Source organism: Trichosurus vulpecula, chromosome 2 (assembly GCF_011100635.1).
Source record: "Trichosurus vulpecula isolate mTriVul1 chromosome 2, mTriVul1.pri, whole genome shotgun sequence".
NCBI lineage: Eukaryota > Metazoa > Chordata > Mammalia > Diprotodontia > Phalangeridae > Trichosurus > Trichosurus vulpecula.
In genome coordinates this window covers 139,771,897-139,797,835 of record NC_050574.1, presented here as the reverse complement: position 1 = coordinate 139,797,835, position 25,939 = coordinate 139,771,897, and the positions used below count along the sequence as shown (strand labels likewise).

Below are 25,939 nucleotides of genomic sequence, written 5' to 3'. Positions count from 1 at the left end.
GTAAGCAGACTGTTGGATGACAACTGCAGTAGTCCAAAGCGAGAGGTGATAAGAGCCTGATCTACAATTGTGGTTGAATAAGTGCAGAGACAGGTACATATATGAAAAGGTAGTAACAAGATTTGGCAATGGACTGACTGTGTGGGGTGGCTGAGAGTGATGAGTCAAGGAAGACATCAAGGTCTTGAGCCCATGTGACTGAGAGGATAGTGCAATTCTCAAGAGTAATAGAGAAGACTAGAAGAGGGGGGGGGGAGGGAGTTGGGAGAAAGACAATGAGTTCCGTTTGTACATACTAAGTTTTGAGATACCCAAGGAAATCCAGTTTGAGATGGTCATGAGGCAACTGAAATTGTGTAACTCAGTAGAAATTAGAGATTGATATATAGATCTGGGAGTAATTTGCAGAAATGATAACTGAACCTATGGGAACTGATAATACCACCTAGTGAGATAAGATAGAACGAAAAAGAGAAGGGGGAGCAAGGTTGAAACTTGGGGGAAACTCAAGGTTAGGCTTCCCAATTAATATGAATTACCAAATCCCAGCCAACTCCCCAAATAAACAAACAAATACAAACCCAGGGTTAAGAATATAAACATTTTCTATTCAAGGGATAGTTATTTCAGTGTCAACCAGATTCTAGTTCTTTTATTAAAAAATACAAATTCATTAAGACACTACCAAATTGATTTCTGTATAAATTCCAAAGAATTTGAAATTAATATTTTAAAATACAGGCATTCCTTAATGCTTTAAGGAGAAACACCTTCAATTGATAGGATATAAATTTAAAGGATATCAAAGCTTTTCATAAACTAATTCATTCATTTTTTACAAAGTCCATGTCCTTGTGAGAAAAGCAGAGAAGAGGAACTATATTATGAATCCCACTTGACAGATGAAATGAGAGATTAAATGCCTTGTCTGAGGTCATCCAGATGATAAGACAGGGTCCATGTAGAGAATGGATATCTGTTGATAAACCTCCATCTCTCTGCTTCTTCAATCTTCTAGCCAGTGTGTTTGGTGGTTCCCCACCCCCACCCAGAAGACTTAGTGCAAGAAATGGTCAACTGTTTTTTTAAGTCATTAAGCCTATCTTGCCTAGATGAAGTGCTTAGAGAGTCAGAGCTTTTTGAAAATCACACACCAGTTTCCCTGATCATAATAACTCTGCTGAATGCTTATGTTATTTAACATTCTACATGCTGCTTCCAGTTCTCCTTCACAAAATACATGGTAGTAGCGGTGAAATACAGGGCTTGGATCAGGTGGCCCCCCCAAATCAGGTGTAAGTTTCAATGGCTCAGCACGTTTACCTCTCATAGGGTCCCTCTTGAGGTGCCAAGGGACCAGTACATCTTGAGAATGAAAAGTGGTCCTATTAGTGTGAACTGGCAGCTTGGAATTAATTACTCCATTTGCATCACAACCTCCATCCTTCAAGTCATTAGTGGCTGAGATAGAACATACAGAATCATGACTGCTAGTGCCAGGATTCTGCTCGCCAAATAGCCCTGAGGCCAACACACCACTGTTCAGATGCTCTTCCTTCTCCTCACTATCCCTGCTCCCCTTAAGGTACTTAGACTTCTGCTTGTTATATTCTTGTTCCATTGCCCAGACGTAAATGAGAGCCTTTCCTCCAGGCCTCAGAAGTCGAGCCAATTCTTGGAGGGTTGCCAGTCTTCTTTCCTAATAAAAACATATTGCCATTTATCAACCCAAAGAAGGTAGAGGAAGAAAATAGTATTAAAAATATATATGTATATATGTAAGTATATGTATTTATATATGTGTGTATAAATATATCTATACATATATAAATGTATATATATACATATGTGTGCATGTATATATATGCATATATATATTTTTTTAAATGGACAGCAACACTTTTCAAATTAGAGTGAGCAATTCCACTAAGACATGCTAAGTAAACTGAAAGAGAAAAATAGAAAACCTCTCATTCCATAATGAATTCCCAGATTAAGAAAAGCAGTAATTGAGACTATGCATACAAAAAGGAAATTATATTTTGTTAACTCCTGTATCATCCTAACCCAGGGATTAGGGACCCTTCAGTCAAAGGGCCGCACTTGAGGATCTAGAGGGTCACATGTGGCCTCAAGGGTGCAGGTTCCACACCCCTACATTTGGCCCGGTATCCAGGAGCTAGATACCTTCTCATTCCCTGAATGTTGTTATGTGTAGCTTTTCACATTTAAATAATCAAAGCATCCATTTGGACAAATACTAGTGTGTCACAGAAAACATATTATGAGAGTGAAATCCTACTTCATCTCCCTCCCAGCTGTGCTCCTAGAATTCATGATCTCCAGAAACTCATCATCCTACAAGAGAACATCAACTCTGAAACTCACACCTCCTCAGTACCCTCTGTCCCTTGGGCCCCTCCCTCCTTCTGATTGGAGGGTGGTTAAGGGTGGACATCAGAGAGCTCCTCTCAGATCCTCCATTAAAGGAAAGTACCCAGGGCAGCCTTTTCATCATTTGTCATCAGCTTCTTCATGTCCCCAAGCCAGGTTTCCTCCTTCCCTTCCCCTTCCAGTTTTCAGCTTCTTTTTCATGTTATCTTCCCCATTACATCGTGAGCTTCTTCAGGACAGGACTGTCCTTTGCCTGTCTTTGTACCCCCAGGGCTTAACACAGTGTCTGGCATGCTTAAAAAATGTTTGATGATTGACTACAACTGGAAATCAGTGAGAATCAAGTTTTGATAAGCTGTATATTTAATTAAGAAGAAAAAGAAATTTTTATTATTATGCACCTTGGATCTTGGCTTTGTTGTTGTTCAATTGTTTCAGTTGTGCCCAACTCCTTGTGACCCCATTTTAGGGTTTTCTTGGCAAAGATACTGGAGTGGTTTGCAATTTCCTCCTCCCACTCATTTTTTACAGATGAGGAACTGAGGCAAATAGGGTTAAGTGATTTGCCCACAGCAACATAGCTAATAAGTGTCTGAGGCCAGATTTGAGCTCATGAAGATGAGTCTTAACTGATTTCAGGCCCGTTGCTCTATCCACTGCACCACCCAGCTGCCCTACCTTGGCTTTCCTTTCTCTTAACTGTTAAAGCAACCTACAGTAAACTGTACTACAGACCTAGTTGATGTGACCAAAATGACTGACAGAAACCAAGGTAACAATTACAGATTATGGGCATATACATGAGAAAAAGGAGCTTGAGTACAATTTGTAAACAGATATTTGTACAGGAAAAAACACCATAAGAGCTTTTTCTAGGAGGGTGTGGCACATGTGTGTATATACAATATATATGTATCATATATATATTTATAGATATGTAGGTATGTCTATCCATGAAATATGTATTTTACAATTACTTCACATGAAGCCTGTCTTCACCCTATGTTCCTTTTGGAACCTGGGGAAACTGGCTGACAATGATCAAAGAAATGGGAAATAACAAAAAGTGGCAAGGTAGTAAGTAGGGGAAAAAAAACCACCCAACCCTAAAACAAAACGGAAAAAGCCCACCCTGATGTTCTCAATTATCATGCTTACAACACTAGGTGGACAATGAAAAATACTTACCGCTGTTGCAAAATGGTGAATAACAGCGATGGAAATGCAAGCATCACACGTCTCACTTCGAATAGGCACAGCTAGGGCATCACAGACAAAAGCCTCAAACTGCCTTTCCCCACATATCTCAACAAGGTTTTGACTGCGATCACAACCAATCTATAACGGAGAGTATTAGATAAACAGTGTATTGTATGAACTCAGAACTAACAAGTCACCTTGTCACTACTCTTAGCTACTCAGAACAGTGAGCAGGGACTGTAGTCTGAATGACTTTTCATGAATACCACGGCAACTAGACTGGGATCATGGCATTATTACCATGTATGGATTCAATGTATATGTTAAAAGAACCACATTCAATTGACCAGGGCAGCTTTCACTACTTTGAAAGACACTGTAGATATCCAATGCCCAAATTAATAAAACAAAACAAACAGATGAGAGGAGTAAATATGCAAACAGTTGGAATGCGACACCTCAATCTCTATCTATGTAACCCCAGGCTGAAATCCAAGGCTTCTTGTAAAACACCATATGGCTGTTTTTCCCTACTAAGTACAGAGCTATCATCACAGAAGAGTTTCTACCACTCTGAGAGTCTTAACAGCACATACTTATCTATGATTACTTAGAAGACACATCTGCTTTTAAATTATAGCCTATATGGTGACAGCTACTCAGTGGCTATAAGTTGAAAGTGAATAAAGTAATCTCACTTTTTGTCTGTTTGGTTTAGAACTGTGGTCTCATTGAGGAAACTCCCTCTACCAATGTAGAACAGCAACTGTTCTACAACTCACAGACACAGAAAGTTACCCGAGACAGTGAGAGTTTAAGTGTGCTGCACAGGATGCCACAACCAGATTATAAGACCCAGATCTTTCTGACGCCAAGGTCAGTCCTTTATCCACTATACCACAATGCTTCCCACGCCCATTATTTTTTTCAAGGTACCTGACCTCTCTTTTCCTCTAGTTCTTATCACAGAAGAATTTCTAGGCCCCAACAAGAAAAAGGTACTTGATCAAAGGCTTTTGAAATTAAAACTTTTAGAATTGTTCAATCAGCGTTTCATTGGTAACAAACTAACAAAATGGGCTAGCTAGATGGTGCAGTGGATAAAGCGTTGAGCCTAGAGTTAAGAATACCTGACTTCAAATCTGGCCTCATACACTTACTAGCTATGTGATCCTGTTTGCCTCAGTTTCCTCAACTGTGAAATGGGGTTATTGTAAGGATCAAATGAGATAATTATAAAGCACTTAGCCCAGTACCTGGCACATAGTAGGAGCTATATAAATGCTATTATGATGATGATGATGATTGTTGTTATTAGTGTGTATGTGTATTTGTGTCTGTATATAGGAGGGAAAAGGAAGAAAATGAAAGTGGCAGTCTACCTTTTAATCAAGTACATGTAAAGCCTGATGTGGCCTCAAGTGCCTTACTGCCTGTGTCTCTTTTTGCTGAATTGCTTTGTGTACCTACTGTTAGCTTTCTGAGTATCAAAGATCATTGCATATGGACCATGGACCATGGAATGTTTGACACTTGGTGGCGGGCGCTTAGAGAATCTTAAATAATAAATTAGCAATTAATTATCCCAGACATTGCCTCTTAATTTAATTTCTGAAAGGGAGAAAGAAAATTGTAAACACATTTAGTGAGACAGAAGTGGTCACCTCAAGCTTTTATTTACCCTGACAACTTGTTGTCATAATGAGCAATGATCGGCAGTTTCCTCAGCCCTTTTGAGAATTGAGGGATATTAATCATTCTGTCAAGGGCATTTCTTTATTTGGTATGAGAGAATTCATTTTTGGTCCATTATTAAACAGGTGTCATATTCTACACCTGAACTGAATGCATAGAAGAGATCTTTTGGCATAGTGAAAAGTACTATGGATGAATGAACAATTATGGCATAAAAACTCCTAAAGAGTTGTTAAAAATAATCTGTACTCTATTTTGGTTCTTGTCACTCATTATAATTATTAATACTCAGTAGAATTAATTTTTTCAAAAGTACCAAAGTGAAAAAGAACTCATTTTAAGAACAGAAGACTTAGGGATGCAAAGGATCTTAGGGACTGTCCAGTCAAATCTCCTCCATTTCACTTTGAGGAAAAGAGGGCACAAAGAAGGGAAGTGACTTGCCTATGGTCATCCGGCTAGTAATCATCAAAGTGTGGATTTAAGCCCAGATTTTCTGAATTCAAAGAAAGCATTCTTTCCTTTACATAGAACTGCCTCAAGAAATCTAACCTCTCAATAAGATAATCTCATTTTCTAGAGATACAGTTCAACTACCTCTACTGATAACATGAGAGGCTTCAGCAAGCAAATCATACTTTGGGAAACATACGACAAAATGAAACAAGGAGTACAGTAGCAGCAATGAAAGAAAACTTCCCCCAAATGAGTGCAGTGTTTAATATCATTGAGAAGAGAGGCTGGCAATGTTAGGAAATAATGCACCCCTCAAAGAGACCAGACTCACCTAATGTGCCCAATGAGTTGGTTCCTTTCATCTGCAAACATCGTATTATCAAACATTTATTATCCTGCATTTCTCTTCTCAAATCTATCTTCACATCTCTCTAAAGTAGGGGTTCTTAACTTTTTTGTGTCATGGATCCTTGGGCAATCTGGTGAAGGCTGACTCCTCAGAATGTTTTAAATGCATTAAATACATTGGATTACAAAGGATTACAACTGTTTGGAGGTACAGTTATCAAAATGTTAAAAAAAAAAAAAGAAAGCAAGTTAACATACCCTAGGTTAAGAACCCTTCCTCTAAAGGCTTTATATTGAGAATGGGGCAGAGTGCCCAGAGAAGCCCTCCTGACATTGTTATGTAGTGATCAATAACAATGAGCAGAGACCATCAGTTTACTCATGGACATCTACCTGTATTTCTGGAAAGAATAAAATGATAAGGGTTTTGAGGCAACACATACATGCCAAAGGCAGAATAAATATCACATTCTTTGATTTAAATCCTACTATGATTCCTCATCTTAAAAGCACACATGATCTCTAAAACCTACTTTTTATAATGTTAAAAAAATTAACTTGCCAAAATATCAATGTCTTGACCCAATGAAAAAACTAAACATGTTTTGCCCAAAATATTCACTTCATTTCAACAAACATTTCAGAGATTTCCAGAATCTTGAGAACTGGAAGAGAATGCATAGGCTCTTTTGTCTAACCTATTCTTGAATAAGATCTCTCCAATCAGGAGAAATCCCCACTGCCTCCTGAGTGACTCTATTCTCTTTTTATCAGTTCTAAGTAATTGGAAGTTTTTCCTTACACTACAACACAGTGGACAGAGAGCTTCCCAGAACATCCTAAGTGCTTAAGAAGCACCTCTTGATTAAGTGACTGGCCTTGAAGCCAGGAAGACTTGGGTTTGAGTTCTGCATTCTGACATATATTGGCTGTGTGACCCTAGGCAAATCAAGTAACCCAGAGCTGTCAAAACAGTAAAACTCCCTAGTGTGGCTCCAATCAGATAACTGAGATGTGTTTAACAAAAATAAATAAAAATACAACATAGATAATGTTTTTTTTGTGGTTTTCTAAGTCAATCTGTACTACAAGGACCATCTATGTGAGTTTGACAGCACTAACATAATATCTCTGTGCTCTAGTAAGCTCTCTAGGGACTAAAAGTTGCAAAAGTGTAGATCCATACTTGTAGAGGGAGTTTCCTCACCTGGGAGTTCCCTAAATCAATGAAATAACAGGCCCAGTTTCTATAGAGAACAAAAAGAAAGTAACTTGAAAGGAGAAAGAGCTATCAGCAGTAAGGACCAGTAAAGATTTCCTAGTTAAATCCATATTAAATCCTAACCAGAGCTTCTTTTCTTTTCCAGTATTGCTTTAGAATATTGATTATGGGAAAGAGTAAGATGCTGGTGGAAAGGCAGGAGGGAGGGGGAGATGGAAAATTACTGTATTGTAGTTCCACTTGTTCTCATTTACTTTAGTCCCTCCTCTTTTACACCAACACATAAAGATTTTTTTAAACAAAAAGCTACATTATTAATACATCATCATCATCATCATTACTGAAAAACACCAGGGATTGTATTAGATCTGGGATAAGATTTGGTTGGTTGGTTGTTGTCCTTCATTCTCAAAGAGGACTAAAATGACCTCACTATGCTAGAGTCAAGTTACCAGGTGTCTGACTATGGCTGATCCAAGCAACACAAGCTCGAAATGTTCTGCCACAGGTCAGGCACAAATAGTCCATGTGAACATTTGGGGTGGATTCTCTAAATTTACACATCTCGCATTTCTTTTGAGCTGCTTCAATTCTGCTTTGCTCATAGAGCACAGCACCTTCTCTGATGAGGACATGCCATGCTGAGCATCCTGTGCTAGTGTCACATAATCAACTCCAAAGTTCTTAAGAGAGACCTTGAGAGTGTCGTTGTATTGCAACACCAAGAACACAGGAATAAGATTCAGTCCTTCCCCAAAGGAATTCTAATCTATGGACTTATGGTAATTAAATTCTACTTGACCTGATTCACACACACACACACACACACACACACACACACACACACACACACAGAGTCACCTGAAGAATGAAGAATGGGAGTTCTCTCTAGTTTTCAATCTTTTACACTGTCACTCCATTAACTGGAGTGGTCACGCAACAAAATAATAAACAAAGCAGGTTCATAGCATGAATATATATGCTCCATATTCATAAAGACATTTTAGAAATTTTCAAGAAATAGGCAAATCCTCTTATTACCTAATAAATCTAAAGATGAGGAAGATAATTTTTCCCCCTCTAAGCTTAGAATAGAGAAGTCACATACTCTTCACTATGCTTTTTATTATTGTGGGTACATTATGTTTTAGATACTTTTTAAAAATGTTAAATTATATACCCCAAACAACCCCAGTACATCAGTGTTATGTGTAATTGATGCTATGTTCCTGTACCTATGTCAAAAAAGAGGGAGCTGTGACCATCTCTATTGGGCCTTTAATTATAGGCCCAGTTGTAGACATGTTATTTGGTATTAGTTGGCTAAGTTCAGAAAAGCTCATTACTAGACAGCTGGCTACTAGGTATGAATTTAACCATCTATCTATAAAGCTATGGTTGGTCTGTGATCTGCATCAGTGAATGAAAAAACTACACCAATGAAAACACAGTCCCTCTGAAGTAAAAAAAAAAAATTGCATCATGTAAGCAATAACTATTTTAAAAAACCCAAGAAAACCAAGGACGAAGTTGACTTACCATATATATCTCCTTATTCAGGCCTAGATATTTTCCATTTCCACACCCAACATCTGCCACTATTGACCCCTTTGGCAAAGCTTTCAAGAATGCCCCAATCTGGGGCCATGGGGTATGCCTTGTGCTGCTGAAGTGTTCTGCTATCTCCTCATAAACTCTATGGACATACTCCCGTTCCAGTTCTGAGGCTTCTTTATCATTTGCTGGGAAGGAGGGGAAAGTTTCATTTTGATGACAACTCTGGCTGTCACAGACCAAAGGGTAACCTGAATAAGACATAATAATACAAATAAATGTTTAAACTAATATCCATGAAATTTCTTAAAAGGGAAAAAAAACTACAAACAGTAGTTTCTAATTCCTCTAGAAAAGAAAGTATTCCTGTGGAACAAAACCCTCAGTAATATAGTAGTATGTATCCTGGCTGAATTTTTACTGAATACAATTAATTATCACTTCAGTCACTTTAATGCTCTTGGGAATTAGGAACATCTGAGTTACCAAAAGTTAAAAGCTACCTCCATTACTAAAAACAAAAACAACAATAAGGTCCTCTAAATCTGTACTACAACTTCCCAGTGGATGGCTTTGAGCACAAAAGTAAAAATAAACTCATAAACAGACTCCTGAATAGAGGCTTGTTAAATACATCAATGCCACATCAGGAAAGTGTCAACGAAATATTTGCCCGATAAAACTTATCTCTAAAATTAGACGTCTACACAGTGAGGGATAATAATGCCTTCTACTTTTCAGGATCTCCCAAAACAACCAGCAAGTTATCAGGCACATAGTAGCTGCTTACTAAAGACTTGCTGATCAATAAGGAATTTTATGCTTTAGGTTCCCTTTTGAAAAATAAACAAAGAACTATCTTGGGCTTTACTGTTGTCAAAGGTAATCTGTTACCTACAGAGATTTTAGATTTTTCCAAAGATATTTATTTACATTAATTCTGGGCAATGCAATAATAAGCGTCTTTAACTCAAAGTTACTTTAAATACTGTCCTTGTTTTCTATGATTAAAGTTGGCTCATTCTGCTAGACGAACTATAACTTGTTTCTGTTTTATCATGCATAGAAATTAGAAAAATTTGTTATGTGCTATCTACAGTGGAAGCCCCCAGCATATTAAGTGCATCTCACTTTTATTGTCATGACTAAATATAAATGGTCTGGTCTTGCTAAGCTTAAGCTTAAGATCATTCAATTTAATAGGCACTTGTATGGACACATCTGTTACCTATAAAATCGGGATAACATTACCTACCACAGAGTATTACTTTAATGGTAAAATGAGATAATGTTTGCAAAATACTCTGTACGTTATACAACATAAATGCCAATTATTTCAGTGTACTTCTTTTCCACTTTTCCAAGGCTCCAAGCCAACTGAAAATAAATCAGTGTTTATTCCCCTTAAGGGCAACCTACTATGTAACAATCTGTCACATTCAGTTCCCCTGTTGGGTTAACGGGAAGTAATTTTGAATCTTGACAACCAATGAATTTATGCTCAGACCAAATACTATGCAAAGAATACTTTGTTTTTAACTCATTTTCCATTGTAGCCCTTTCACTGTTCACTTGTACTTATACAAGAGCCAGTAAAGTTGATTTTACAGTAGAAAGATTACATACTTACTGCAGTCACAAGGTGTTCTCCTCACTTTTCTAAATGTAAATGAGGTCCGCACTCCTCTTTTATTTAACGTTAAGTTTCCAGCATCACTAGTGATAATTCCACTTTTCTGTCCCTCATGTGCCTGGATAACATCAAATTTTCTGGGTGTGATTCTTTTTGTAAAAAAAAAAAAAAGGGTGGGGGAGGTACAATAAATTAACATTTTAGTCTTAATGAAATATTTCATTTTAAACTATAAGTACAAAAGGGATAATACAAATTGAAGTAAAGACACACTAACTAAGCATCTACCACGTACAAAACTTGGGAGAAGTACTGTGAGAAAAACAACAAGAAATGATTTTTGCCTGCCATAAATTTGCAATCGACAGTAGTTGAAGGTAGAAGATTTGCATGTACAGAAAAGACAATATAAAGACAAAACTTCAGAAGAATAAATACTACAAGTTTACCTCCCCATTTGAAAAGTTAATTGTTTAGATTATTAAACTATTGATGCTCTTATTATTAAAATTCGAATAACCACTACCTTGTGGTATACACTGCTTGAGTAGATTTTTGATTTTGTAAAAATTTTCATCAATTGCCGCCCAGCGACAGAAAGGATTGCATACATAATCCTAAAAAAAATCGCCAAATGAACCAGGCTTTGATGCAAATATGAAAATTTTGATGGGTCCTCACAAGAAAAGACTAATGGAGAAAGATCAGGTGACTGAGACAGCCAAATAGGAGGACCTCCTCTATCGATCCACTGATCTGAGAGAGCGTCACCTAGAAACTGTCATAATGCAATACATAACACCAGGGTATCCCACTTTGTTAAAACTGAAAATTTTAAATTATTATTTAGAATTCACAAAACTAAATAAGTATAAAAGAAATTTAAATAGTGAACTTTTGAAAGATATTTCTGTAAGCTTATTGCATTTAGACTTCTGAAGTTATTAAAGCTTAAAAGTGCACTAAGACTTTTAGTATACTCTATACATGGTCGTATATAACCAAGTAGTAGAATGTTCTGTAACTGTTTAAAGGAGGGTATAATCATGTGTTCCAGGGGTGCTCAAGGCAGGCAGATCTTGAAGAAAGTCTTGACTTTTGAATGGGATGAAAAGGTGGTATAGAAATGGATAAATGACTTTTAAATGTTGTATACAGGATTGGAACAATACTAGAGAATAGTAACAGATTTATGCAACCACTTATGTTTATGTAGTTTACAATTTACAAAACACTTTCTTTTCAAAGCTAACAGGTTGATAGTAGACATATTATTATCTCTATCTTATAGATGAGGAAATCAGCAAGGTTAAAAGACTTGTCCCGAGTCACACATGCTATTAAGTACTGAGGTCACAACTTGAAAGTCTGTGGGAGGTACAAGTAAGCAAAACTTGACTGCTAATTTCTGAAGGGGATTAAACATATAATTTTGAATGAAAAAGATTCAAAAGAATAAGAAAGCACCTTCGACCTCTTTCTAGCCAATTTAAACCAGTAATGAACTCTGGCTAAATAAATGAGTGAGTGAATGAAAAGGCATTTATTAAGCCCTTACTATGTGCCAAGCTCAATGTTAAGTGTGGGGGAAAGAAATACAAAAACAAAGACGGTCCCTAACCTTAAGGAACTTCTAAGTGAAGGCAACACAGGGAGGGGAGTGGTGGCCAAGGAGGGATATTTTGGTTTGAGAAAAGTTACAGAAAAGAATTATGAGTGAAGCCATAAGAGAGTAAATACACACCCCTTTTCTAAGGAGCAAAAGAGTTGATCTGATTATAGTTCCAGAATTAAAATAATAATACAGAAGTTTTCTCAGCAAAATTAATTACTCTCTCTAAAGAGGTCCTTTCTATTGAGGATCCTTTATCATTGATGACTTCAGAGTTTTTTTTTAAATTTGAATTAATTTATTTTTGTTACATTTTAAGTTCCAAACTTATTCCCTCCTTCCCCGCTCTGCACTAAAGAAGGCCACCATTTCATGTGTACACACACACACACACACACACACACACACACACACGCACACACACACACACACGCACACAATACGCATACTTCTATTTATCCATTCTTTCTCTGGTACATCTCTGATACATCTTTCATAGGTCCTTTGTAGTTGATTTGAGTATCTGTAATACTCAGAATAACTTAGTCCTTCATAGTTATTCTTTGAACAATATTGCTGTTACTGTATCCAATGTTCTCTTGGTTCTGCTTATTTCACTCTTCATTATTTCACGCAAATCTTTCCATGTTTTTCAGAAATCAACCTGATTTCAGAGTTCTTTATTCCCTGAGGAGAATTCATTCAACTGAATACTGATTTAAATATTAGTAAATCTAATTGAATTTTGGCAAAGGCCTAGCAGAGAGAAGAGTTTCACTGCCAGTTTCCAATGCTTTCAGTACTAATCACCAGTTGCTCAGACTTATAAGTTCTTTTTTATAATGAGACTCCCTCTATCAAGAATCATAATTTTTATCTTAGCCTTATTCAATATCTTTTTTTTTAAAGAAAATGACTAATGGTGTATTTTTCTTCCTGACATCGTAATAAGGAAAGAAAGCTGAATAACTATTACAACTCCCAAAAGAACAGTTTATAAAGATACAGAACCTTCTACACCAGGAGCTAGAAGTTGCTTTATTAGCTACAATCAAATAAAAAAACATTCACTAAGGGTGTACTATGTTATTATAAGGTCCTAGGCTACATATTGTGGAGACTTAAAGAAATATGAGACTATCTCTAATCTCAAGAAGTCTATGTGGGGAGATAAAGCAATGTGGAAAGATTAAAAAAGCAATACAAGATGAGTAACTGTTTAAGATAAAAAAAGAGCTTATCACTATTTGCTCAATAAATGATATGAGCTATAAGTGCTGTAGGATGCTCAGAGAAACCTGGGATGGTCAGGGAAACTTCTATGAATTTATGAGAGCTCAGTCAGGTCTTGGACAATAGACTAAGAGTTGAAAAGGTAGAAGGGAAACCAATCTAAGTGAGGGAAAGAATGTTTAAAACAAAATAAAACAGTAGAAGATGGAAGGTGAAGGTTTTTTTTTCACAGAATAATGAGTAAAAAACACCTAGCCAGCTAAGTAGAGATGCAGGGAGAATCTAAAATGTAAGAGTTTAGACTTTATGTCAGAAACAATAGGAAATCATTGGAGGTCAGTAACCAGGAAAATTGCACAATGATAACTTACTACCAACATAGGTCTTTGTAAGATATGTACAAAAGATGAAAACAGAGGAGGCAAACAGAGGATATACAAGCACAGCACAGCCCGCTAAGAAGAATGTCAGGGTATATTTTAAAACCATCCTGCAGAAATTAGGAGGATCAAAGATGGGCTAGGTATTGTTCTGGGGAGACAGAATGACAATAATGGGCAGAAGAGAGAAAGCACAGCTGTTTAACTCTTATACTGTCTGTCTTCCTTCCAAGGGAAATAATCTTTGTATAGGAAAAAAAAATGGCTAAAATGGAGTTGAAATCCAAAATAAGAAGGGAGATAATAAGGAAGCACTTAACTGCCTTTGATGAACTAAAGTCACTAGGACCTAAATAAATTATACCATTTGTTGTTCAGTTATTTTCAGTTGTGTCTGACCCCATCTGGAGTTTTCTTGGCAAAGATACTAAACTGGTTTGCCATTTCCTTCTCCAGCTCATTTTACAGATGAGGAAACTGAGGCAAACAGTGTTAAGTGACTTGCCCAGGGTCACCCAGCTAGTAAGAGTCTGAAGCCAGATTTCAACTCAGGAAGATAAGTCTTCCTGACTCCAGGCTGGCACTCTATCCACTGTTTAACCTAGCTGCCCCAAAATAGGGCACAAAAAGAGTGAAAGATATGACTCCATCGTGACACAAGTCTTTGAAGGATTGCGGAGAACAAAAGAGGTGTTGCAAGCCCGAGAAAAGTAAATATCTTGATTTTCAAAAAAGGGAGAGGGAATCAGCAAATTATAGATTAGTGAGCTTGATTTAATAATTCTAGAATGTATTACTACAGTGATCATTAATGAACATCTACAAAAAGGAAGTGGTAATCAAAAAAAGCCAGCACGGTTTCCTCAATCATTCAACAAGCATTTAATAAGCACCTACTACATGCCAGGTACTATGCCTGGGATACAAATGCAAAGAATGAAATCTTGCATCAAGGACAGGTCATGTCAGGAAAACCAGATAGGTAGATCGGGGGATGCTGTAGATACAGTTTATCTAGCAAAGCATTTCACAAAGTCACATATACTATCCAGGTAAACAGAATGGAGAAATTAGGCTGGGCAATAGTACAATTTGATGGAGTCACATCTAGTTGGATGGCTAGTCCCCCAAAATAATGATGATTAATAGTTCCATGTCAGCTGAGAACCAGCACTTGGAAATAGTAGAATGTTCCCACAATCTGTACTTGGCCCTGTGCTGATGTTTTTTCCATGACTTGGACAGAGGCACAAGTGACAGGCTTATCAAACTGGCAAATGACATAAATTTAACCCATAAGGCCCCTATACTGGACTCTCTCCCTCCCCTCTCTTAGTGATTTGCTTATGTCCTGTTTTCAACCATCTTCCCTCTGTAAATGGTTCCCTAAACCTACATATCCAGCCCTCATCTCTACTGAGTTTCATTTCTGAATCTCCCAAGAAATTTTTTAACAGCTTCACCTGGATGTCTCATAAGTATCTCAAATACAAAATGTCCAAAACAACTCCTTATATCATTCTCTAACTTCTCTATGTCTGCCAAGGGCACCACTAATCTTCTAGTTACTCAGGTTTAAAACTTATAAGTCATCTTTGACTTGCTTACAATCGCTAACTACCACATCCTACTGATTACACCTCAATATATCCAAATTCTACCCCTTTTCTCTAATCATACCACACCACACAGCCCCTTACTACATCTTGTGGGGACTATTATAATTGCTTCCTAATTGTTCTCTTCAAATCCACTCTTGTCCTTCCTCAAATCCTTCTCCACAAGGCCCCAAAGTTGTATTCCTAAGACGCAGGTATAACCTACCACTCTCCAATTCATGAGGTTTTAGTAGTTGCAAAGTTTTTCAGATAAAGGCTTTATTTCCAAAAAACATGAGAACTGATTCAAATTTATAAAAATAAGCACTATTTCCTAACATAAACAGGGAATTTCAAAGAAAGAAATCCAAGTCATCAATAGCCACATGAAAAAAGGCTCTAAAACACTAATAATTAAAAAATTGAAAATTAAAGCAACAATGAGGTTCTCTCAACCTCACACTCATCAGATTAGCCATCGTCAACAAAAAAAAAAAGGAAAATGACAAATGTTGGAGAGGATACAAGAAGATAGGCATGCTAGTGACAATCCATAGGGTTTTCTTGGCAAAGATACTGGAGTGGTTTGCCATTTCCTTCTCCAATGTGTCCCCATTTTACAGATGAGGGTCTTGCCCAGGGTCATACAGCTACTAAGTGCCTGAGGCCAGAGTAGATTTCAGATTTTCTTGACCCCGGGTCCAGTGCTCTATCTGCTATGCCACCTAGCTGGCAATATTTTAATAATATAGTTACACAGAAAATGTTCTTTTTGTTTTATGGAGGTTTTAACTGAGGGATAACTTAAGAAGGTAAGAACAACAGTTATAATCAAGCTAAACAGAGCTAGACTCCCAAGGTTCTCAATTCCAAGTTTATTACTAAACCACTAAGTCATAAGGTCATGTTCCCTTTCAACAGCTCATCTACTATAAACAGTCAGGGCTGGAATTGCTCATTAAAAACTGAGCAATTATTCAGAAAATCAGATTGCTTTTAAAGAGGTCATGATCAGTCAATCTTTAGAATCAATTTATAGTTTCCTTTAATTTTTGCAAGAAGGGTAAAATGTGGCATTTAATGTCTCTGAGCAGGAAGTAGAATGTAGATCATAGCATGGTTCAGCTATACAAAGTCATTACAAAGAAGCAAAAAACTTTCACACAGCAATCCATCCTTTTAAAACGGGCTGCAGTAGCTCTCATTTGGGTGCCTCACAACAAAATTACTCAGACAAAACTATTCATAAGCCAAGATAAGAGGGATTGAAAGTTCCTGCTTAACTCTACAGAATGTACTTCCTATGTTATAGCAGACAAGTAACTTACCCTAGAGCCTAGGTTTTTCCTCTGAGCACTTATAGCTCAGAATTTATGGGACAGGTTTACCATCAACAAAGATGTCTCAACACATACCCATGGGTCCAAAGGTATCTAGATTCTCCTGTCATCACCAGCAAACTCCGCTGAGGCAGCATAACTGACACCGTGCAACCATCTGGGTGCTTAAAATCCATGACAATCTTAACAAAAAGACAAAAGTATAACTATCAAACCTATGTGGAACAAGAATGAAAAAATGACTCTCAATTTCTGAGCTAATATCAAATAAAATGGACATGGTTATAAATATTCTCACCAAGGAAGGGTTGCTGTTAGCTAAGGATTTTTTTTTAAATATATATTTTTTCAATTAACAAATTTTTTTTATCTTCCTCCCATCTACCCCTTATGAAAAAATAAAAAACAAAACCCTTGTAACACATACCTAGCCAAATAAAATAAATCTCTACATTATCCATATCCAAAAATGCTCATCTCTTTCTGTAGTCTATCTCCTTTCTTTCAGGAGATAAGAATAACCTAAGGATTCTTTTATACTACTGTTGTTCCTGCATTGATATGGGCCTTCTCTTTTCTCCCTATATCATGGGTTTTAAACTTGGGGTCTATGAATTTGTTTTTTAAAAACATTTTGATAATTGTATTTCAATATCATTTCATTTGTAATTCAATATATTTTGTGCATTTAAAAACAATTCTGAGAAAGGGTCCACAGCAGTCAATAGACTGCCAAAAGCATCTATGACTAAAAAAAGGTTAAGAACTCATGCTTTACACTATTTTGCTTTGTGATCTCAACAGCTTCCATGAGTTCAGCTATCACCTCCATGCATTTGATTCCCAGATCTATAAATGCAGCCCTAATCCTTCTCCTGAGCTCCAGTCCTGTATCAACAACTACCATTTGAACATTACAAACTGGATATCCCACAGGCATCTCAAACTCAACATGTCCAAAATCTCTCCCCCCAGACTTTCCCATTTATCCTACTACTGTCAAAAGCACCACCATATCCCCCATCATTCAGGTTCGAAACCTCAATGTTATCCTTAGCTTCTTACTTGCATTCATCACATGGGATGAGTGGCAGTTAGTGGCATAGTAGATAGAGTACTGGTCCTCCAGTTAGAAAGATGTGAGTCCAAATCCAGCCTCAGACACTTCCTAGCTATGTGACTCTGGGCAAGTCATTTAACCTTGTCTCTCACTTAAGTCTTTGCTTGCCTCCTTTTCCACAAATATAAAATGGGGATAATAAAAGTACCTACTTTGCAAGATTATTGTGAAGATCAAATGAGATATGTTTAAACAAAAAGTGCTGAGCACAGTGCCTGGCACACAGCTGGTGCTATATAAATGCTTATCCCATTACCGTTTCTTTTTCCCATATGTCCAATCTATTGTCCAATCTTCTCTCTCTCTACTCACACAGCCACTACCCTAGTGTAGGCTCCTATCACATCTCATCTGGAGTAATTCAATAGACTTTTAATTGGTCTTCCTGTCTCAAATCCCATCCCTACTCCTACCTCTAATCTATTCTCAATTCAGTAGCCAAAGTAATTTTCCTATAACTCGTGTATGACCACATTAGTTTCTTACTTACTAAATCTAGAGCCTCTCCATTATCTCTAAGATCAAATAAAAACTCCCTTTTGGTATTCAAAGCCCCTCACAACCTGGCCCCTTCCTATCTTTCCAGTCTTTTTACATACTCCATGACCTAGCTGCACTGGCCTGCTTGCTGGTTCTCACACATGAAACTCTCTCTCTCAAATCCAGGCCTGGACTACTCTCCCTCTTCATCTGAGCCTCTTAGTTTCCTGGGTTTCCTTCAAGACTCAGCTCATATCCTACCTTCTGCAAGAATCCTTTCCTAATAAACTCCTTCACCTCCAGTGCCCAGCTTCTGAAGTTATTTTCCATCTACTCTGCATATATCTTTTATGTACATAGCGATTTATATGTTGCCTCTCCCATTAGAATGTGACCTCCTATCCACCTCCAGAGAAAGAACTGATGGAATCTGAATGTAGAATGAAGCATACTTTTTTTAACTTTATTTATCTTGGGTTTTTGTTTCTTTTTGTTTCTTTGTGTTTTCTTTTGCAACATGGCTAATATGAAATATGTTTTATATGACTTCATATGTATAGTCTATATAAAATTGCTTACTTTCTGGAGAGGGCAGGGAGGGAGAGACTTTGGAACTCAAAATTTTGAAAAACAAATAGTAAAAAATTTCTTTACTAGTAATTGTGGAAAAAAAAAGAATATGAGCTCCTTAAGCGTGGGGACAATGCTTCTGTCTTTCTTCATATCCCCAGCATTTAGCGTTATGCCTAGTAAGCACTTAATAAATAGTTGTTGCCTGACTGAACTGAACTAGTTGTATCATATAGTTTAATCATTTGTTAGCTTGTGAGCCCCCATGCCTTAACTATAATTGTCAGTATGAAAAAATATCCAGCAAATCTGAGTTAGGAAATGTAAAGGGGTATAATTCACATGTATCTGTAAAATTTATGCACATTCTCTCTTCCTGGCAGATAGTAATGACTAATGAGGAAAACTTGGCTTAATAAATGATTAGAACTGAGAAGCTGAAACTTGACCCTAATTAAACTGTTCATAATTCTTCCCCTTTTAAAGATTCTGGCATTTATGAGTATGAAAAACCAGCCAATTTTCATCAAATGTGGCCAAATGGTACAACAAAACACAAACTGAGCACTGCCTATGCATTGCAAGATCTTGTAAAACGCTGTAGGTTCTTTCATTAAAACATAATTTCTTGAGCATCCATTGTGTCCAAGAGACTCTGCTAGGCACTGAACATGAGATCTGTTGACCTAATATTCTGGATCAAAATATCAGTTTAATAATAGAATGGGAGTGGGATGGAACCAGCACTACGCATTTCCAAGGTTGAAGCTATACTTTTCTAATATTTTCAAAAAATAACATGGAATTCCTCTTATTTCTGTCTTCTAACACTTTTCTAAAGTAAATATATGTCAGTTTTTCTTGAGAAAAGCACTAAAAAGGTTCAAATATAGTATTTCTAAGCAGACTCCAAACTGAACATTCCTAGTTGTTACAGTTTTTAAAAAAAAGAAATAAAGCATATAGTTTTTTTAATTTGCTAAAGATTCACAATCAATAACACTACTCTGCAACAACGGAATCAATCTACCTCATGACAGCTTTGTTCCACAGTACCTACTCCCAATTACTCTTTTCGCTTTTTACCAATTTTCTTTATTTTCTGAGGTGGCAGAGTCAATAAAGATCAAATTGCCAGCTACCCTTGGCACACCGCCAGGGATTATGCTCAGTAATAAAAATGCTAGACATTTTGATCCTATGTAACCTTTAGACTTTTTGTATTTATAGAAGACATACACCCAAGATGGAGGCCTGAAAATCCCGGTCACTGGTGTCATCTTGCTTATAATGTGCATAAGATGGCAGAACACATGAAGCAATATACAAATCTCCAGGCTGGCTAAACAAACAAATGAAACTTACACTGCCATTGGAAGTGATACAATACACAACTCAGTCACAAGAAAAGAATACAAAGAGCAAACGTTCTTTTTTTTTTTCTACTTAGATTTTGGCTGAAGTGAATAACCTTTTGAGAGCCAACAGAAAAAAAAAATCTAAACAACAAGATGGCAATGAAAGAATTACTGTGATTCAGTTAAAGGGGTAAAACATGAGAGGGGATGGAAGTTTCTTTACCAAGGTAATCTGGAGAAAATAAGTAACCCTCAATTAACAGAATGGTGAAAATGCAAGAGATGCCAAGTATGAATCCTCCAAGGTCATAGTAAATTGAACCCTCCTTTCCCTAACTTCATTTGAACCAAATACAATAAACTCTTTTTTTTTTAACAGTTCCATTCAGCTCAAAGAATTCATAGTATCACTGATATAGAGCTGGTAGGAAACCCAAAGGTCATCTAGTGCCCCACAGTGATTTTAAAGATGAGAAAACTGAGGCTCAATGAGATTAAGCAATTTCCCTAAGATTTCATAGATGGCCTTCTACTACTTAATGATGGCAGAACTGAGATCTGAAGCCAGGTCATTTGACTCCAAATCCTTTCCAATGTACCATACTGTCTCCCAATGGTGAGTGCTCAATAAATGCTTATGAAACACACACACACACACACACACACACACACACACACGGAAAAAAGCAGGAAGAACTACAATGCATTTTAGAGAACGAATAAGTACTTGGAGACTTCTGAAGTATCTATATATAAGTATGCACATTAACATATGTTAGTCTTTTCTCTAAAGCCTCATAGAATGATCGATTCCAGGGCTGGAAAGGATTCTAACCTAATCCTATCCCTTCATTTTATGGATGAGGAAATTGTGCCCTGGCCAAACTCTTTAAGAAAAAATAGATATATACAACGAAATAAAACTATTCTTAAGAAGTTTCTATTAATACATTTTTCCTTAGTAATATATTACAGTTTTGAGGTCCCCACCATATTGGTCCATTTTTAGACTACAAGAAGCTTTTCCTGTTAAGAAGTTCTTAAAGCAACCCCTTAAGACTTTTTCTGAATAATGAATGCAGTTATCTGCTTGACCACAAAAGGGGGAGCCTTCAGAGACAGCTTGCTAAATGAACAGTAGCAAAAGTGAGACCCCAATCTGTAAAATGGTAATAAGAGCTATTATTTAGATAAAAAGATTTTGTGAAGATCAAATGGGATAATATAATTTAAGCACTTTAAAAATTAATGTATTATATGACTGTTAGCTATTGTTACTATTTGGCATAAAATGACGCAGACCACTTAATATGACCACATAAAATAACATAGGCCACTTATTACCTTTGTGGCCACATTAAAGTCACTGTACCGTTCTGCATTTCAGTTTCCTTCTCTTCAGAATGAGGGAGTTGTACTAGATGATCTCTAAGGCCCATCCCCCCCCCTCCAAATCCTATAATTAGACTAAGTATCAACAGCTGAGTGAGCAGATTCCTTCATGACCTCTTTATTCTCATACACAGACATTCTGTACTATGTTTGCTTGGGTGAAGTGAAGCAGGATCTGAAATTGAGGGCTTCCAGATTTATGGTCAAAATTAATTTCCATATGACACAATGAGAAAAGGAGGAAAACTTCTATGTTATAAAAAAATTAAAAAGGAAAATTTGGAAGTCAATTTAACAAACAATTTTTAAATTCCTATTATGTATGGGGCTACAAAGACAAAAATGAAACAGTTCTTCCCTGACCTCAAGAAGCTTACATTCTGCTGGAGGGGCAGGGAAGGAGGTGGCCAAATATAATAAGTGCACACATAAGTAAGCAGTAATTTGAGATGGAGAACACTAAGAACTAGAGAATTCAAAGAAGGTTTCTCAGAACATGTGGTGCTTGAGCTGAGTCTTGAAGAAAGAGATAGATTCAGAGAGGAAGTATTAAGGAATACACGCCAGCTATAAAGTCTGACTTGACCACATTCATAGGTATGGGAGATGGAATGTCTGGTTCAGAGAAGAGCTATTAGTCCATTTTGGACTGTGTGTGAAGGGAAGCCATGTGAAATAAAACCAGAAAGGCAGGTTTGAATTGTGAAGGGCTGTAAATGCAACTGAGGAAACTGTATTTTTATCCAAGGGGCAAAAGAAAGCTGCTAAAGAGTTTTGTTTTGTTTTTTAAGTGAGATGATCAGACTGGTGCCTTAGGAAGCGTACCTAGGCAGCTGTGTAAAGGACAGCTTGGAGAAGAAAATACTGGATGCAGGGCGATCAATTTAGGAGGCTAGAAGTCCAGGTAGAAGATGCTGAGAATCTTAACGAGAATAAAAGCTGTGCAAGCGGAGACCAGGAAAGAGATGGAAGAGAAGTGGTGGAGACAGAAGTGATAGTACTTAGCAAATTACTGGATGTGGGAGGTGAGGGAGAGGGAAGAGTCTACAATGACTTTAAGGTTATAGAAACCTAGGTTATTTGTAGAATGTTGCACCACACAACAGAAACGGAGAAGTCTGGAGACAAAGCAGGTTGGGAGTGGGGTGGGATGGTGATTAATTCAATTTTGAATATATCAAATTCAAGATAATTGGACATCCAGAGAGAGATGTCCAGCAGGTTGCTGAGAATGTAAGACTAGAATTCTGGTAAGGGATTAGGGTTAAAACATATGTGTGTGTGTGTATCTATATCCATATCTATGATCTCCTAGCTGTTGGATTCAATGGATTTTTCTCCTAACTTATTCTCCTTGCTTCCCTCAACTTTTGACACTGCTGACCGTCCTTTCCTCCTGGACAGTCTCCTCCCTTGGTTTCCATGACATTGTCTTCTCCCACTTACCCTTCTCCATGTCTGACTGTGACTTCTCAGGCTCTTTTTCTAGGTCTTCATCCATCTCCCATCTCCTAAGCATAGGTGTCCCTTAAAGTTCTGTTCGGTCCTATACTTTCTTCTTTCTCTCTACACTCTCCTTTAGTGATTTCATTTTGTTCCTATGGGTTGTTATCTCAACACTGACTTCTCCCAAAGTTTTCATATATGTGGTGTGTATGTGTGTCTGTGCATATGCTGTGTATACATGTACAAATGTACACACACATACATATATGCACATACATTCATACACATATATATCTCATACACAGAATATCCTTGTTGTTGGGAGAATGCATCAGTTACTATCGTTTTAATATGAAAGACATGTTCCAGCTAGGTGAGATGTGTATGTGTGTGCATGTGTGAGTTAAAAACTTTGCTTAGGATATGGAAGATGAATGAAGAACTAGAAAAAGAGCCCGAGAAGGTACAATCAGACATGGACGAGGATAAGCAGGAGAAAACTAAGGAAGGAGACTATCCAGGAAGAGGGGAGACGGTCAACAGTATCAAAAATTGTGGAGAACAAGGAGAATAAGTTTTATAAGCTGCACATTTCCAACTAAACGAAGCTATAAGCTTCTTGAAGACAGTTACCAAGTATTACACACCACAGCAGAACCACTGAAGGCAGAGTTGACATCAAGTCAAACTCAATTGCTTTTCTAACTTTCCTTCTGTTCCTTAAATATATCTGTGGAGGCATAATTCTGGACTCTACAGTTCTACTCCATAGTGAATCACTACCCACAATTCTAACAAAAAACACAAGAATCAGCACTCAAAAAGCAGTAAGTCTCGAAATACAACCAAGTACTATATTTAGTGATGTCACTGTGAAAAAAGATCTCTTGGCAGATTGCTGACTGTTGTTCTCATGCCATAGGTAGGTCTCTCAGTCATTATCCTCTTTGGAGATACCATAAATGAAGTTCTATTCATTTTTTTACTCAGTGGAGAAGGCTAGCTTAGAACCCATACAAACAAGAACAACAAAAACCCACCATCATAGCTGGAGGTAGAAAGATTTTTTTCAGTGCTGAGTTCCTTATAAGAAGAACAATTTGGGCTTCTAGGAAGTTCAGAAATACGAGAAAATTACATCAAAGTATCTTCAAGAAATGAGATCTGAAGTAAAAAAGTCTACAATGGGAAAAACTTTTTTAAAACCTTGATCAGGCAAGACGGGATCTGGTAAGAGGTATTCTTCCTTATTTGGGGTCTAAGGAGCCAGTGACTCTAATTAGGGCCAATACAGCCAAAATATGTGATGTTTTGGCAGCTATGCTGCCAACATTGTTGAATTATAGGTGAACGAGCCTATTTAAAAGTAGGTTTAGTCCACCCAAAAGGTATCCTTACCAGTTGGTCACAGATTATTTTGCATACGTAATACCTAGCTAAAACAGAAGCTTAAATATGGGGAGATTAGGAAAAAATAATTTAGGAACATAAAGGAACATGGATGGTACAGAGAAATGCTCCAACTTCATCACTCAACTGAAACTACTCTGTCCAAAGTTAGCAACAATCTCTTACTCGCCAAATCTAATGGTTTTTGTTCAGTCCTAATCCTTCTTGGTCTATCTTTGACAGGGCTGACTGCCTTCTCCTTCTGGAGAGTTTCCCTTCTCTGCATTTTCATGACACTCCTCTCTCCTGGTTTATCTCCTACATGTCTAACTCTTACTTCTCAGTCTTTCTTTTCTGGCTCATCATCCACATCACACTGCCTGACTGTGAGTGCTTCCCAAGGTTCTACTCTACAGACTCTTTTCTTCTTCTTCTCTCAGCTTCCAAACCTTAAAAATCACCTCTATGCAGGCAACTCCCAGATCTATTTGTCCATCCTCAAACTCTCCCCTTAGCTTCAGTCCTGCATCAATAATTGACTATTGGACATTTCAAACCGATGACCTATGCACATCTCAAACTCAGCATGTCCAAAACAGAAATCATGATCTTTTCCCCTAAACCCTCCCCTCTTCCAAACTTCTTTATTTCTACTGACAGTCATTTTTTCAGTCTCTGGGTTCAAAATCTCAGAGTTATCTTTTACTCCTCATTCTCCCTCACCCCAAATATCCAGTCAATTGTCTAATCTTGTAATTTCTATCTTCCCATCTCTTGCAACCAACCCCTCTCTCCACTCACAAAGCTACCACCTTAGTTCAGGCCATTTCTTATCTAGATTATGACAACAGCCTGCTCATTTATCTCCCTGACTCAAATGTCTCCCAGGCCATCCTACACACTGCTGCCAAAATGATTTTTATTAAGTGAAGATCTGACTACGTGTCTCTCCCATTCAGTTAACTCCAGTGGCTTCCTGTCATGTCTAGGATAAAATATACACTCCTCTATTTAGCTTTTAAAGCCCCTGCACCACCTGGCCCCAATCTATCTTTCCAGACTCATTTTACATTTTGCAGTACTCACCTTCCCACATTTGGTGATCCAGTCAAACTTTTTTTTGTTACACACACACACACACACACACACACACACACACAGGTGCACACACACTCCATCTTTAGTCTCTGTCCCACATGCCTTACCTCCATCTCAGATTCCCTCTCTTCCTTTAGAATGAAGCTCATTACCATCTTCTGCATGAAGGCTTTCCTCATCGCACAACTTCTAATACTCTCCCTGCCTCCCAGACTACCCTGTACTACCTTGTATATGTTTGCATTTATTAACTTCATATTTATGCTGTTTATAGTTTATATGTTATGTTGGCACCCCCATTAATAACTGGTCTCTTAATTATAACAACTAGCATTTATACAGCCCTTCATATATGTTACCTCAATTGATTGTTGAAAGTAGGGATAGTGACATTCTTTGAACTCAGATCTCTAGTGCTTCT

At 37.3% G+C, this 25,939-nt stretch overlaps 1 protein-coding gene across 2 annotated transcripts in view; it reads right to left on the bottom strand.

The window, feature by feature from the left end:
* Nucleotides 1-580: 580 nt before the first annotated feature.
* The window catches only part of ALKBH8 (alkB homolog 8, tRNA methyltransferase), a 48,015-nt gene continuing 22,656 nt past the window's right edge, over nt 581-25,939 (bottom strand). For both annotated transcript variants that reach the window (XM_036742749.1, XM_036742750.1), the window contains 5 exons: nt 16,741-16,847; nt 10,500-10,651; nt 8,855-9,120; nt 3,583-3,732; nt 581-1,699 (listed from right to left, as the gene is read on the bottom strand). In XM_036742749.1, the coding sequence (XP_036598644.1) occupies nt 1,130-1,699; nt 3,583-3,732; nt 8,855-9,120; nt 10,500-10,651; nt 16,741-16,847 (1,245 nt within the window). In that variant the 3' untranslated portion in view covers nt 581-1,129. The remainder of the gene's footprint in view (nt 1,700-3,582; nt 3,733-8,854; nt 9,121-10,499; nt 10,652-16,740; nt 16,848-25,939) is intronic.